Source organism: Pteronotus mesoamericanus, unplaced genomic scaffold (assembly GCF_021234165.1).
Source record: "Pteronotus mesoamericanus isolate MK-2021 breed Mesoamerican mustached bat unplaced genomic scaffold, CSHL_Meso_final contig_56, whole genome shotgun sequence".
Taxonomy (NCBI): Eukaryota; Metazoa; Chordata; class Mammalia; order Chiroptera; family Mormoopidae; genus Pteronotus; species Pteronotus mesoamericanus.
The window spans coordinates 7,107,447-7,124,779 of record NW_026555201.1 but is presented as its reverse complement, the minus strand read 5'-3'; the positions used below and the strand labels follow the sequence as shown (position 1 = coordinate 7,124,779).

The window sequence follows — 17,333 nt, the reverse complement described above, 5'->3', positions numbered from 1 at the left end:
ACTATTTTCACTCCTACTCTTTATCTAAATGCATTATTCGTTATTTTGAAATAAATCTAATAACTAAACCAATTTTAGAAATACAAATCATGATACAGTGAATGCATGTTGGGTGAAAAGAGTAGGAAGTTTCAGGGGGAGTGAGGAAAGAGCTAACACTGACAAATTATGCATTAAGTAGACTATCATGCACTAAATTTACTTTCTTTTACTCTTCAAGGCATCATTTTAATCAGTATCAGCTTCATTTTACAGGTTGAAAAAGGGAAGCTCAAACTCTGGCTCACTCTCCCTGGCTAAAAGTGCTCCAAACACTCTAACCTACAGGAAGGCTGTTGCTCAACTCAAGGCCTTTCTTCTTAAACTTTCTGCCCAGAATGTTTTCCTACGTCCCTGCAATGCTGTCTCCTCCCTCTTCAGATCTCTCATCAAATAGTACCTAGTCTTACCAACTCTAAAGTGGCATACACCAATTATTCTCATCCTCACTTCCTTCATAAACACAAAATATCTGTATTCATCTTCTTGTGTTGAAGGATAGAAATACTTTGACTTTTCACTACTGTATCCTGAGTGCTCAGCATAAAGTTGATACTAGCTTAATGAATGAATGCACACACTTCTCTACAGTCATTTAACAAGTAAATGGCAGGGCCTGGAAACCAATCCAGACACCACCACTTTTTTCATTGGTGAGAAGAGCGATTCTTTGGGCTAGGAAATCAACTTAGAACTATGCCTTTCTACTTTCTATATTCATTCACTTTTTTTAAATTACAGACTACCTCACATATACTTAATACTACAAATAACAATTTCAAGAGATCCTACACTGCCTTTCAGAGTCACAACTTAAGTTAAATAAACACAGCATTTATAATGCCCTTTAGCAGTCATAATACTTCAAAACTGTTCATTAATTGGAATCTCTACATATAGTTATTTAAGGCTAAAGAAAATTTAAATACATGTATTTTACTAACAGGCTTGTAATAGTTTGTTCTTTTTTTATTTGTTTTTGGATTTTCCAACGTCATACACAAATATTTTTTAATCTGCCATGGGATTGTCATTCTGATAATGGTAATTATGTTCTTAAAGAAAGATGACACAACTGCACTCAATCTTCTGCATTCACTATTAAACCGTATTCTTACAGATAGAAGTCACCTCATGTAAAATGCCCAGTGCAGTCGGGGCAGATCATAACAACATCCCCTTTGTTACCTAACCCACGGGGTTTAATACTTACTGCTGAGTGCTCCATCCTCAGATACGCCTGTCCCTCTCATTCCTAGGTAAGTCAGCCCCAGTATTAGGAAAAATAAACACGCAGCAGTTAAGAGAAACATCGACAAGTAGTGGGCACTGAAGCCCGCGGTTGGGGACACCTCCTCCCGTTTAAATTGCTGGAGAAGTTCTTCCTCAGGTTCGGAAAGCTTCGGCTTGTTGTATGTGTTTTTCAGGTAGGTATGATTAGAGCCCGTATGATTGGAGTGATTGATCCTGAGTGAACCAGAGCCGGCCACCGCCGCACTGGGCGGGAGGCTGTTGGAAAAAATCCTGGGAGAGTCCACACTGAAGGCCCCACTGCCGATATGATTATTGGTTTTAAGAAGCGAGCCTGTGGACGAATCCAAGGTTGCGTCCATGTCAGTCAGTGGCGGGGGCAGAAGAGGGGCCAGTTTCTTCGCGTTAACACGGTATCTAGGAATGGGGCTGGAGTCCAGTTGATCACACCCTCCTCCCAGCTCCGCCGCCGCCGCCGCCGCCGCCACCGCGGACTCTTCGAGGTTTCGACTCCTGTCTAGACTCCCCGCGGCCGCCGCCCTGTCATTCATCCCGATTCCTCCCCCTCCTTGAACCGAGAGCTCCAACCGGCCGCCGGCCGATTTAGAAGACGGCGGAGACAGAGGCTTACTATGGCTCCGTCTGGGCCGATGTCGCGAAAGGGTGTCGTCCTTTAATACCTGTCTGCCGGAGGCCACGTCGACGTCCTCCTCTTCCTCCGAGTCCGAGTAGTTTTCCCTGCAGCTGTAAGAGAGAAGCCGGCTGCCATTCACGGTCCGGCTGGACCACAGCGGCTCCTCGGCCTCCGGGTCCCTGTCCTCCCGCTCTTCTCCCTCCTCTTCCTCGTCCTCCGCAGCTCCATCTCTCCCCGACGGGGTCTGCAGCTCGGGAGCCGCCGGCCTCCTGGCCCCCCACCATGAGTGGGGCTTCCTTCGCTCGGCCAAGGTGCTGTTAGTCACCTCGCTGGCGGCCAGGGGCGCCGACGGCGGTTTGAGCCCGCGGTACTGGAGCGAAGCCCGGTCTTTCCTCCCGCTCCCGCCGCCTCCGCCGCCGGCCTGGTCCCGTGGACTGGCCTCCACGTCCGACTCGTCCGAGCTGAAGCCCAGCAGCACTTTGCTGCCAGCCGTGGGGACGGCTGAGGCGCCCCCGGGCCCTCCTAAGGGGCAATCCGGGCCGGAGGCCGAGATTCGGCCCAGGCCCCCAGGAGTCCGAAAATGGGAGTGATCTCCCGAGACCGGCCGGACCCCAATGCCGACGGCCGCCGAAGCCGGTCCCCCAGCGGCGACCGTGGCGGCTGCCGTGTTATTGTTATTACTGTTCCGCGTCTTGTTGCCGCGGCCCCCAGACTGGTGGTGCTGCTGCTGCTGTTCTTCCTCTCGAAGCTTCTTCAGCTTCTTGAGGTAGACCGGGCGAGTGCTCTCCGTCACTGGGCCAGGAGACAGGCCGTAACGGCGGAGCTGAGAGAAAAGCTCCTCATCCGAAAGCTGCTGAGGCGCCGAAGCCGCCGCCGCCGCCGTCGCCATTTTCTCTCCAGGGTGTTTTACAAGCTCCGCGCTACCGGAAGTGACGCGACGCCCTAGACCCTGAACTAGACCGGGCTACGTCGCCCTCCCAGCGCCATGGAAGCTTTGGCCAATTGGAGGCGCGGGAGGAGCTCACCTGAGCGGGAAAGGGCCACCTGAGCGCCACGGGACTCCGCGGCGGAGTTTTTCTACCGTCTCACCCTGGGGTTCCAGCACACTCTCCCCCTCGTTTTCCTCTCCTTTTTCAGCTGTCCTCTGCCCTGCCCTTCCTAGTGCCTCTCCCGGGAGCTACCTCTTCTTAAACCACACACCTTGACCTTCTCTTCCCAGGCTCCTGCCACCAAGCAGTAATAATTGAAATAAAATCTCCTTTGAAGTTCGTGGTATTAGTTTTCTTTTCATCCGGATTCCCTCCGCTGAGGGAAGCCTAGCAAGACTGAAAAAGAAATGGTCAGAATAGATTGGTGATTTCCCTGACTCCAGATTCTTTTTTCATTTTGTCTTTCCTCTTGAATTACAAAGGAAGGAAGGAAAAAAAAGTGTGTTTCCCTCCTTGCTCTTTTTGAGAAGCCTCTCTCCCTCCATTCTAGGAAGAAAATACAGAGTAGACCAGTCACGATACAATTTGCTTCCAGAGTAAGGGCTATTTATTCCTTAGTTGGTTGGAACGTATTGTTTCTCCTTTTTCAAAAATCTAATGACTCCAGTAGGTCATTATTTTTGTAACTGAGAACCTATCATTCACTTCATCATATGACAAAAATAAAGACATGACGCCATCCTACTTATTTCTTAGTACCTTTCCAACCTATAGTTGTTTATATAATTATTATTGATTACTTTTATGCATTTTTAATTATATTTTTTATTGTCTTACAATAAAAAATTGTAAGACAATGCCTTGGACTGTGAGCTTCACAAGCAGAGGACCCTTATAATTTATAAGGGACATTTTATAATTCTCAATTCAACCTTGTGGTGCCTAAAAGGTCAATAAATGTTTGTTGAAATAATTAATGAATTGCAAAGGTAAGATAATATGAGATGAATATTTTGACATGGGAATAGTGGCAGATGAGGAGAAGAAACCTTCACACATTTTTTTAAAAAAAGCAAACAGTTAAGACCTAGATTTCCAACCCCCTTCATTTACAAAGCAAGAAATGAATCCCAGAGAGGTGAAATTTGCCCAATTTGGTAAGGATTTCTTCCCTTTTCCTCCGGCAGACCTAACACTTCTTGAGTACTTAAGCCCTAGCAGCTACACAGCAGCACCTAGCACAATATGTAGCACACTGTAGTAATTTTTGGTCGAATGAATTATTTTATCCTGTTGCATTATACACATCTGTACAGGAAAATTTTAGGTAGAAACTTAGATTCTAGTTTTTCAATATCCTGAATCCAACAGCAGAATACTACTCAGTAACCTGAACTTCCGACTATTCTTAGCAAAAGCTTGCCACCTCCTTAAAAAAAAAACAAAACCTTTTATGTGGCGGGTCGCCTCCTTGTTCTTTATCAGGAGACTTTAAAATTTTACAATGCTCCTGAATCTATGGCTGTTAAGCACTTCTAAGGTGTTCAACACAGTAAATTTTAGCCACTATGATGATAATGGCCCAGAATTTATTACCATAATTGCCTGGGTGGGGAATCAAATTATAACATACTTACCAGACCTGTGTCTCAGAATAGCTGGGTGGTTAAGCTGTGAGCTTTGGTGTTACACAAAATTGGATATGGACCCAGCTCTGTCTCTTACTTTTTTATTCTTAGCTCAACATTTGTCCCATACACTACTGGCTCTCCAGGTAGGAATCATAGAAGTCTGCTGGTTCAGCCTCTGACTTTCATAAACCTTAAAATATACTTACTTCTATAAGGATTACAAAACATTTATATTTCTACCTGTAGATTTGGGCAAGTTATTTAATCTTTCTGAGCCCTAGATTCTGTATGAACAAAAGAGGAATGATAAACGTTCCTCAGAAGTCTATTTTGAGGATTAAATAAGAGTATGTCTGCATAATACCTAGCACCACACCTAACACAAAATATGCACTCAATAAATATTGGCCAATAATGTAAACCCAAGCATTGTATATGTGTTTGGTAGCATGGTTCCTGAGAACTCCATGTAATAGCAATTAAAAAAAATGCCACTGCACCAACAGAACTAAAAATGGTAAAACTTTGCCCAAAGAATTAAATAATCAGATTTAAAAGTTAATGAAGATGAAGGGTTTTGCAAACCATAGTTCTTGGTCATTTTAACCCTTGGGGGCTGCAAGGTTTGGAATGAATTAGGAATTAAAGGTCTCAGGTCTCCAACTTGCTTGACAAATCGCAGAGGCTCTGTGAACCTCAATTTATTCTCTTCTAAAATGTTAATATTCCCTACCCTTTTTGGCACACTATTGGTATGTAATAAGTATTTGTTGAGAATGATGAATGAATAGCATTTGTGAAAATGCTGTTCAAATATGTTGTTTACATGTTATGTATTATAGCTAGATACTAATAACAATGAAAACTATAATTGATATGAACTTTATACTTTATAATGAGCTCTCATATACATGGTCTCATTTAGCCTGCAATACATCTTACCTCTGAAGATCCTGAGGGCATGATTTATTGCACAGAACTATATAAGGTTATAATTACCCTTTGTTTGGATGTTTGAGTAGACCTGTCACTTTCTCTGGAGAGCATTCACTGTCTCAGCACCATCACTACTCACTTCCAGCTTTCTTCTTATTTACCAATGGATCTCACTCCTGCTTCCAGATTGGCTCTAAATTTAGAGTAAAAGGCTCTAAATGGGCAATCTGCAACCACGTATTTATAGAGAACGCAATCTCAAGCTCACCCCTGCTTCCAAAAATTTGACTAAGGGAAACATTTATGATGGATTCCAGAAAAAACTGCCAGTCCATCTCTCCCTGTAGATGTTTTCATTTTATCTCTGCCTTAAGTCTGCTCATTAGACACCAGCGTAGCTTGGGCCACATTACGAACACCCAACTCACCCTGGTTCCCGGTAAAATACCTTTCTCTGTGTTGCCCTTATAGTCATGACATCAGCTTATGTTGAAAGGACCTTTTAAAGAATGGTATGAAACCTAAAAATATGTTCAAATAAAGATGTTGCTGAGGGTTCATTTCCTTAAAGAATGTCTTCTGGTCTTGTATTAGGAATAATTGTACTTTCCCAAATAGCTGTTTTTGTTTTTGCTGTGTTTACTTTTTTAATGGAGGTGAAATTCACATAACATACAATGAACCATTTTAAAGTGTACAATCAGTAGTATTTAAGTACCTGCACAATATTGTGCAACGATCACCTCTTTCTATTTCTAAAACTTTTTAAAATTTAATCTTTATTTTATTTTTTCCATTACCACTTAGTCCCATTATACTCACCTCTACCCCAGCAATCACCACACTGTTGTCCATGTCCATGAGTACCTTTTTTTTTTTGCTCAATTCCTCTATCCCTTAAGACCTGCCCACCATTAGCTGTCATCTGCTCTCCATCTATGAGTCTGTCCCTATTTTCCTTGTTAGTTCAGTTTGTTCATTAGATTCCACATATGAGTGAAATCATATGATATTTGTCTTTCTCTGACTGGCTTATTTCACTTAGCATAATGTTCTCCAGGTCTACCCATATGGTTGCAAGGGGTAAAAATTTTCTCCTTTTTGACAATTGAGTAGAACTCCAATGTGTAAATGTCCCATAGTTGTTTTATCCACTCATCTATTGATGGACAACTGGGCTGCTTCAATATTTAGGTGATTGTAAATAACGCTACAATGAACATAGGAGTGCTTATGTTCTTTCCAATTACTGTTTTGGATTCCTTCAGATATATTCCCGGAAGTGGAATCCCTGAGTCAAAAGGCAGTTCCATTTTTAATTTTTTGAGGTATCTCCATACTGCTTCCCACAGTGGCTGCACCAGTCTATATTCCCTCCAACAGTGCAAAAGGGTTCCCCTTTCACCACACCCTCACCAGCACCTGTTGTTTGTCGATATATTGATTATAGTCATTCTGACAGGTGTAAGATTATATCTCATTGTGGTTTTAATTTGCATTTCCTTGATGATTAGTGATGTTAAGCATCCTTTTCATATGTCTATTGGCCATCCATATGTCCTTTAAGGAGAAGTGTCTATCCAGTTCCTTCGCCCATTTTTTAATTGGATTGTTTGTTTTTTTGGTGCTGAGTTTTGTAAGTATTTTATAAATTTTCGATATTAACCCCTTATCAGAGTATCACCAAATTGTTCTCCTATTCTGTGGGTTGTCTTTTTGTTGATGATTTCATTTGCTTTGCACAAACTTTTTAGTTTGATGTAGTTCCATTTCTTTATTGTTTCTTTTGTTTCCCTTGCCTGGGAATTGACTATATATATGATGAAAAATTACTATGAGCAATGTCCAAGATTTTGCTGCCTATGTTTTATTCTAGGATTTTTATGCTTTTAGATCTACCATTTAAGTCACTGATCCATTTTGAATTTATTCCTGTGTGTGGTATAAGAAGGCGGTCTATTTTCATTTTTCTGCATATATCTGTCCAATTTTCCCAAAACCATTTCCTGATTAGCTCATTGTATGTGCTTGCTTCCTCTGTCAAATATAATTGACTATAAAGGTGTGGGTTTATTTCTGGACTCTCTGTTCTGTTCCATTGATCTATGTGCCTGTTTTATGCCAGTACATTGCTGTTCCAATTACTATGGCCTAATAGTGTAGTTTGATATTAGGTAGTGTGATTCCGCCAGCTTTGCTCTTCTCTCTCAGGATCACTGTTGCTATGTGGGGTCTTTCCTAGTTCCGTGTAAACTTCTGAAATATTTGTCCTACTTCTGTGAAATACATCACTGAAATTTTGATAGGAATTGCATTCAATCTATAGATTGCTTTGGGTAGTATCAACATTTTAATTATGTTAATTCTTCCTATCCATGAATACGGTATGTGTTTCCACTTATTTGTATCTTCTTCAGTTTCTTCCTTCAGTGTCTTATGATTTTCTAAATACAGGTCTTTTATATCTTTGGTTAGGATTATTCCTAGGCATTTTATTATTTTTGAAGCCATTGTGAATGAGATTGTTTTCTTAATATCCCTTTCTGTTAATTTATTATTGGCCTGTAAACATGCAACTGATTTCTGGATGTTAATTTCATATCCTGCTACTTTGCTGAATTCATTGACCAGTTCTAGTAACTTCTTGTTGGGATCTTTGGGGTTCTCTATATACAGTATCATGTCATCTGCAAATAAAGACAGTTTTACTTCTTCCTTTCCAATTTGGATGCCTTTTATTTCTTCTTCTTGTCTAATTGCTCTGGCTAGGATTTTCAGTACTATGTTGAATTGGAGAGGTAAAAGCAGACATCCCCGTCTTGTTCCCAATCTTAAGGGGAACATTTGTAGTTTTTGCCCATTGAGTATGGCAGTGGGTTTGTCATTTGGGCCTTTATTATGTTTAGGTAAGTTCCCTCTATTCCCACTTTGCTGAGAATTTTTTATCATAAATGGGTACTGGATTTTATCAAATGCATTTTCTCCATCTATTGATATGATCATTTGATTTTTATCCTTCAATGTATTTATGTGGTGTATCACATTTATTGATTTGTGAATGTTGTACCAACCTTGCATTCCTGGAATAAATTCCACTTGATCACAGTGTATGATCTTTTTCAAACTGCTGGATTCGGTTTGCTAATATTTTTTGAGGATTTTAGTGTCTATGTTCATCAGAAATATTGACCTATAATTTTCTTCCTTTGTGGTGTCTTTACCTGGCTTTGGAATTAGGATAATGCTGGTTCCTAATGAATTAGAGAAGCTTCCTTCCAAAAGGAAGGAATATTTTACCAAACATTCTGAGAACTAGCACCTCTTAAATGAGAAGGAGAGGTTCTAGTTCTTCTCAGAATATTTGGTTAAATTTACCTGTGAAGCCATCAAGTCCAGGGTTCTTGATTGTTGGGAGTTTTTTATTATTGCTTCAGTTTCACTAGGTGTAATCTGTTTATTCAGGTTCTCTGATTCTTCCTGATGTATTTTTGAAAGACTGCATGTTTTTAGGAATTTATCTGTTTCATCCAGGTTGTCCAGTTTGTTGGCATATAGTTATTCATAATATTTTCTTACAATTCTTTGTATTTCTTTGGTATCAGTTGTTATTTCTCCTCTTTCATTTCTGATTTAATTTATTTGGGTTGTTTCTATTTTTTTCTTGATTAGTCTGGTTAAAGGTTTGTCAATCTTGTTTATCTTTTCAAGGAACCAGCTCCTGGATTCATTGGTCTTTTCTATCTTTTTTTTAAGACTCTATTTTGTTTATTTCTGCTCTGAACTTTATTATTTACTTGCTTCTACTCACTTTTGACTTATTTGTTGTTCTTTTCCAAATTCCTTTAAGTGTGAAGGTAGTTTATTTGAGCTTTTTTTTTTTTTTTTTTTTTTTTTGAGATAGGCCTGTGATACCCTGAATTTCCCTGTGAGGATTTGTTTTCCCAGTGTCCCACAGATTTTGGATTGTTTTGTCCTCATTTTCATTTGTTTCAAGGTATCTTTTGATTTCTTCCTTGATCTCTTTGTTGAACCATTCACTGTTTAAGAGTATGTTATTCAGCTTCCATGTCTTTGCATATTTTCCAGTGTTCTTCTTGTGATTGAGTTCTAGTTTCATAGCATTGTGGTCAGAGAAGATGCTTGACGTGATTTCAATTTCCTTAAATTTTTTGAGACTTGTTTTGTGTCCTAACATGTGGTCTATCCTAGAAAACGTTCCATGTGCACTTGAAAAGTATGTACATCCTGCTGCTTTGGGGTGAAATGCCCTGAAGGTATCAATTAAATCCATTTGATCTAGTGTGTCATTTAAGGCCGCTCTGTCCTTGTTGTTTTTCTTCCTGGGAGATCTATCCGTTAAGTTAGTGGTGTGTTAAAATCCCCAACTATGACTGTATTTCTGTCAATCTCTTCCTTTAGGTCCATCAAGATTTGCTTTACATATTTAGGTGCTCCTATGTTGGGTGTGTAAATGTTTACTAGGGTTATATCCTCTTGTTAGGTCTCTTGTTGGATTCTTTCCTTTATCATTATGTAGTGTCCTTCTTCTCTCTTATTATAGCCTATAGCCTTGGTTTTAAAGTCTATTTTGTTGGATATAAGTACTTCTACCCCAGCTTTTTTTTCTTTTCCATTTGCATGAAATATTTTTCCAACCCTTTACTTTTAGTCTGTGTTTCTTTCAATCTGAGATGTGTCTCTTGTGGGCAGCATACATATAGGTCTTGTTTTCTTCTCCATCCAGCTATTTTATGTCTTTTGGTTGGAGCATTTAAGCCATTTACATTTAAGGTGATTATTGATAAATACACATGTAGTGCCATTTTATTGTTAGACTGGTTTCCTTGGTTTTTTTCTTCCTCTTTTTCTTCTTCTTCTTCTCATTCTCATTCTTGTTCCCATTCCCATTCCCATTCCCATTCCCATTCCCATTCCCATTCCCATTCCCATTCCCATTCTCATTCTCATTCTTGCAAGCCCTTTAACATTTGTGGCAGTACTGGTTTGGTGTTAACAAACTCCTTTAGCTTTTTCTTCTCTGGGAAGCTCCTTATTTGTCCTTCAATTTTAAATGATAGTCTTGCTGGGTAAAGTGGCCTTGGTTGTAGGTCCTGGCTTTTCATCACCCTGAATATTTCATGCCACTCTCTTCTGGCCTGAAATGTTTCTGTTGAATAATCAGATGACAGCCTAATGCATGTTCCCTTTTAGGTAACTACCTGCTTTTTCTCTTGCAGCTTTTAAGATTCTCTCTTCATCTTTAAGCCTTGTCATTTTAATTATGTGTCTTGGTGTAGGCTTCTTTGGGTCCAACTTGTTTGGGGCTCTCTGAACTTCCTGGACTTGTGCATCTTTTTCCTTCACCAGATTGGGGAAATTTTTGGTCATTATTACTTCTAAGAGTTTCTGGATCTCTTGCTTGCTCTCTTCTCCTTCTGCTATTCCCATGATGCAGATGTTGTTACACTTCATATTATGCAAAATGTTTCTTATGCTCTCATTTATATTATTATTTTTTTCTGCTTTGCTTGGGTGTTTTTTTCTACCTTGTCTTCCAAATCACTGATTTGATCATTTGCTTCATCTATCCTACTATATATTCCTTCCAGGATATTATTTTTTTCAGATATTGCAGTCTTTATTTCTGATTGGTCCTTTTTATGGCTTCTATGTCTTTTCTTATGCTGTTGAGCATCCTTATAACCATCACTCAAAACTCTCTTTGTGATAAATTGCTTGCCTCCATTTCATCTAGTTCTTCTCCTGGAAAATGCTCTTGTTATTTCATTTGGGGTCTATTTCTTTGTCTTCCCATTTTGGCTGCTTCTTTGTATTTTCTGACTTAGTCATTAAACTAATCAGTTGTTAAACTTATCTGTTGTTGAACTAATCAGGCTGTAATCAGCAGCCTGGCTTAAGCTCCACAGGGTGGGGCAGAGTAATTCCTGTGGGCAAGGCTATTGCTTCCCCTCTGGCTGATGCCACTTGGAAAGGAGTACTCTGCCTGAGAAAGACTTGTCTATGATATGGGGAATTACTCAGCACAGGGATCCTGACAGCTGTTCCTTCAATTCTCTCCCCAGAGCCAACCCCAGACTCTCCTCACTCATCTCTAGTCCACTCTGTCCTCTCTCTGCTGGAGCCCAGGGTAAGTGACTGCAAACGAAATTGTGTGCATTAGCCCTTTAAAAGACTCTCTGCATCTCCATCCATCTCTCCCTGGCTTTCAGAAACCCTGCTGCCTTTTACAGTGGGATGTTACTGGGTTCCTTTCAGGCTCTGGTGCTATAGGCTGGGGAGCCCAGCTTAGGGTTTAACCCCACACTTCTCAGGGGGAACCCCTGGCTGCTGAAATATCCCTCTGGCACTTCAGCTGCTACATGTGGGAGCCTAAACACCCCTTTCATGTCTTCCTACCAGTCTTGTTGTGGTGAAGTGTTTTCTTCTGTCTGTCCTTGGTTATATGGCTTCTCTCCAGCTAATGTTTAGTTGGTTGTTCAAGATGATTTCTCTACAATTTAGTTGTAATTCCAGATTGGTCCTGGGAGGAGGTTAGTGTAGCTTCCACTTACTCCTCCACCTACTTGTGTCTCCATCTCCAAAACATTTTTTATTGTATTTTTTTCCATTACCATTTATTCCCCTTACACTCCTCCCCACCCTGATAATCACCACACTGTTCTCCATGTCCATGAGTCCTTTTTCCTTTTCACCTGATCTCTCCACCTCCAACCCCACCTATAGCTATCATCCTGCTCACTATCTATGAGTCTGTCTCTATTTTGCTTGTTAGTTCAGTTTTTTATTTAGGTTCCACATATGAATGAAATCAAACGCTATTTGCCTCTCTCTAACTGGCAAAACTTTTTAAATCCCTTCCAAAGTAGACTCTGTACCCATTAAACAGTCATTCCCTATTTCTCCCTTTCTCCAGCCCATGGCAACCAATAATCCACTTTCTGTCTCTGTGGATTTAACTATTCTGGGTATTTCATTTAAATGGAATCATACAATATGTGACCTTTTGTATCTGACTCCCTTCACTAAACATAATGTTTTCGAGGTTCATCCATGTTGTAGCATGTGTCAGTACTTATTTCTTTTCATGGCTGAATAATATTTCGTTGCATGTGTACACTACATTTTGTTTATCCATTCATCCGTTGATAGGCACTTGGGTTGTTTCCACCTTTTGATTAGGGTGAATAATGCTGTTATGAACATTGGTTCACAAATATCTGTATACTTTTTTAAAATTCTTTTGGGTATGTTCCTAAGAATTACAGATCATATAGTAATTTTATGTTTAACTTTTTGAGAAATCACAAAACTATTTATTTGTTTTTAACTTTACGGATGGACACTGTTGGTTTGCTGACTTGCCATGTATCCGTCTTTGAGAGAATAGCCATAAAGTTCAGACTGAGGTATATGGCACAAACATAAAAAGTGCTTAGGGATACATTACATATGACTTATAAGTTATTCCAATTGCTGACTCCACCTAAATTGCTTAACTTTATTTTTGAGTACCTAATTTTTTAAAATTTTTTAAATTTTATTTTACATTTCTAATATGACATACATCTTTTTAGCTGCCTTTTAATTATGTTGTAAAAACCTCTGACTATCCAAGGAGTAGGTTTTATTAGTCTTCACCATTCATAGATGAGAAAACTGAGGCTAGAAAATTTACTTGATTCAAGTCTCAAAAAAGTCAGATGGGAAACTGAAACCCATGACCTTTGAGTCCAAATTCCTGTACTTTCTACTACAGCATACCACCTTTTGAATACCTTTCTTAAACTATGCAGGAATATGTATAAAAATAAACTTAGTTCCCTCATTTGTCAACTAGCTTAAGAGATAAAAATCTATAATGGAGTAAGGAAGAAGACAAAAATTTTTAGTTATTCTATCTCTTAGTTTTGTTGCTAATAACAGCAACTGGAAAGAAAACTCAGAAGTATAAAACAGATTATATTACTTTTTAGCAGATCAGAAAAGTAACACTGAAGAAAACATGATTTGCAGGAAGACCAGTAGGAAACTGTTAGAATAAGTGAGAACGATGGAGAGAAATAGATCTGAGTTGGGAGATTAAAAAATAAGGTAACAATATTTTAATGATGTTATCACTTACCTTTTCTTAATGTGCCACAATGATGTATTCACTTGTTTTTTAAAATATTTTTTAAAGATTATTTATTTATTTACTTTTAGAGAGAGGGAAAGGGTGGGGGGAAAAGAGGGTAAGGAAAATAGATGTGAGAGAAAAACATCAACTGGTTGCCTCACCTTCGCTCACCAAGGGGACCAAACCCACAACCCAGTCACTGCCCTGACAAAGAATTGAACTGTCGACCTTTTGCTTTGTGAGACAGAGACCAACCAATTGAGCCAAACCAGTTAGGGTATTCACTAGTTTTCATCTACAAGATTCCTTGATGTTTATATTTCTGTTTAATTGCTCAACTTTTATTCAACACTAACACTGCTTCTAAAGAAAAAGCCTGAATAAACAGAATGAAAATACAACATGGTATTGAGAAATATTGAAAAAAATTCTTATCCTATGTTACTGTGAGTCTCCGCCGAAGTTTCACAGCCAGAGCACCTCTTTTATTTTTCTGTATATAACTCAAACAGGTGAGGAATAATCATGTGACTCAAGTAAACAACATAAATATGGTTAATAATTATATTCTACTCTATGCAAGAAGATGCATTGCTAAATTGCATACTAGAAGTCATGGGAACATTTCACATTATACATGATGGACAGGGTCTCAAAGTTAGAAGTTTTGAGTTTTAGTCCCAATTCTGCAATTAATTAATTGTAGCAATATTTTACATATTTATGCTGCCTCATACTCTACAAAACCTTTTCAATTTCTCAATCTTTACACCAAACCCAAAAGACAATCATTATTATCCTAATTCTATAAATAAAACTATAAATGAGAAAATTAAGGCTTTAAAGGTTCGATCAATTTTCCTTTGTGAGAGCTATTTAGGGTTGAAATCCGAAACCACTCCTAGGATGTCTGACTCTAAGTTCATTGTTCTTTCCATCCTTCCATGATGCCTCACACGGGTAGATTGTACTGCACAGGATGAGTCGTTTAACTTTTTTTCTTTTAGTTTCTTCATCTCTAAAATGAGGAAGTAACAATACTTGATCATTAAGATCCCTTACAAATCCAAAACTTTCTGAAAGCCCGTTCTTACTCATCATTATACTTATTATAGTTACTTACACACTCGTTTTATTTCTCCCTCTCTACTCTGTGCTCCTTGAGATAAGGATCTGTGTCATATTGAAATTTGTATCCTTCTAGCTCCTAACTTATTGCTGAATGTGTTGAATAACTAGTAAAGGGCCACCACATGTCACGAAATAGCATTAGGAAGACTTTACAGTGACACACAAACAAGAAATGTGTTAGGGATAGGACTCCTGTGAGATTATCTAAAAATAAGAGAGAAAGCCCTGGCCAGGTTACTCAGTTGTTTAGAACATTGTCCAGATACACCAAGGTTTTGGGTTCGATCCCCAGTCAGGGCACATGCAAGAATCAACCAATGAATGCATCAATAAGTGGAATAAGAAATTGATGTTTCTCTCTTTCACTCTCTCACTTTCTGTCTCTCTCTCCACGTCAGAACAATAAACAAAATTTAAAAATAGGAGAGAAATGCTAGTCTAAATTGAGCAAGAAGTTTAGGGAATATACCTGCAAAGAGGCTCCTGGCCCAGGCTGCTCTACAGATTTGGTTTTACTTAAGCAGCAAAATGCATTTTACTGCCAATGATTTCCTGCCCCACATCATATAAACAATGATATAAACAAAAAGGTCCAAACTCCTCAGTTTATGATTATTACTTCTTTTCAATGCAATCCTGTCTTTAAATGTCCTTTTATCTGAAGTAAGAGAACTTCACATGAAAAAGGCATAGAGAATCATTGCGTTTGTGTTTTATACTATTTTCAGACTTTGGCTTATGTATCCTTCAGAGTCTCCTGGCTGTTCTTCCCAGAAGCTTAAGCATGAGCAGAGAGGATAGCAGGAGGAGAGACCTCTATTAGTCTTTGTTGATAGGATTGAGAATTTTCTCTTGACCTCTGCTGCTTGCCTCTCTATGAGAACATTTTCTGCCCATTCACATAAGAGATATGCTTCTGAATGGTGTGTGTCCTTTCATTGTTCATTTGGCTCCTGAAGAATAGGTCCATATGAGCAGCAATCCTCCTCCCTGCTACAGGCCTCAAACTTCTCTACGGACAGAGCTGGGACTATCTTAGGCTCATCTCCTTCATTTCCTCCTTTCTTGGGAAACACTGTCCTTCTTGCCTGATGTCCCTTATCATGATACTGTTGTTTCAGTTTATTTTCAGTTGTTTCAAGTTAGTAAATCTAATCCCTATTACTCCATCTTGACGAGGAGCATAACTCCCATTAAAAGGTGGTTTAATATATGAATCTCTCTACATTTTTCTACATGTTTGAAAATTTCCAAAATACAATGCCTGGCAGTACAGAAGGTTTCTGAAGGAAAACAGTGGTATGTAATGGGAATTTTATTTGGTTGTATTATCCATAAGTTATAAAAATTATGTCCTTTGACCCTCCCCCCAAGAATTCTTTAGTAAGTCTACTAGTGACTAAATAGTCGTATCTAATTTTTTGTTTTAACATATGAATAGTTAGAGTAATATCATAAACACCTGTGCTGACATGACCCTCCTCAGATAACTACCGTTTTTGTCATCTGAATTTTATATTTATTATTCTCATATCATTTAATTCCTCTCTTTCTCTCTCTGCCTCTCTCTCTCCATATATACCTATCTATATCCAAATATACCTATAGGGTAGATATATATGAGGTCTGCCAAGAAAAAGTCCAGCCATTAGTAATATAATGAGAATAGTTTGCACAACATCAATGTAACCTGGCAGCCAAAAAGAGTTGACAGGAATGAGCATACATGAACAGTGACAACTTCACTGTGCTAGTCAGTGTGGGCGGTAGATGCCGTTGACCGATCATGTATATAGTGTGGCAGTCACATTCAAAACAACTGAGCGAATAGAGCAATGAATCTGCATCAAATTTTGTGTTAAGCTTGAATATTCCTCCGTAGACACTATTCCGATGATTCAGAAGGCCGCAGGTCTGGGTAACTGGTGATTGGCAGCTTCATCACAATACACCTGCTCATGCATCACAGCTTATGCAGAGTTTTTCGGAGAAACATCAAATCACCCAGGTGACTCCGGCCCTTACAGCCCAGATTTGGCACTTTGAAACTTCTGACTTTTCCCAAAACTAAAATCACTTTTGAAAGAGGAGGTTTCAGACCATTGATGAGATTCAGAAAAATACAACGGGGCAGCTGATGGCGACTGGGAGAACTGTGTGAGGTACCAAGGTGACTAGTTTGAAGGGGACTAAAGCATCATTGTCCTATGTACAATATTTCTTGTACCTTGTACCTTCCTCAATAAATGTCTTTATTTTTCATATTACATGGCTGGATATCTTCTAAATAGATATATACTGTCCATATACAAAAAGTATATACAAAGTACTATATATACTGTTTGTATATACTATATATGTAAACACATAATGTATAAAACATGTTTAAATTACTTTAAAATTTTATATATGATATATATTCATTTTTCTATAACTTACATTTTTGTTCAACATTTTTGTGAGATTCAGACATATGTCATTCTAGTTAAATCATTTTCACTGTATCCAATCAATGAATTGCATGTTTTTTTAGTTGCTCATGTATGTTTTCTCCAGTCTTTGATTAAGACTACCTGGTTTGTTCATTCATTTGTTCATAAAATATTTATTGAGTGCTTGTGGGCCAAACATTGTTTGAGGTGATG

At 38.9% G+C, this 17,333-nt stretch overlaps 1 protein-coding gene across 1 annotated transcript in view; it reads right to left on the bottom strand.

Annotated features, from left to right (window-relative positions):
* Positions 1-2,843, bottom strand: part of LEMD3 (LEM domain containing 3) — a 56,482-nt gene extending 53,639 nt beyond the window's left edge. The window contains exon 1 of the mRNA XM_054580053.1: positions 1,253-2,843. Within this exon, the coding sequence (XP_054436028.1) occupies positions 1,253-2,813 (1,561 nt within the window). The 5' untranslated portion in view covers positions 2,814-2,843. The remainder of the gene's footprint in view (positions 1-1,252) is intronic.
* Positions 2,844-17,333: the final 14,490 nt, after the last annotated feature.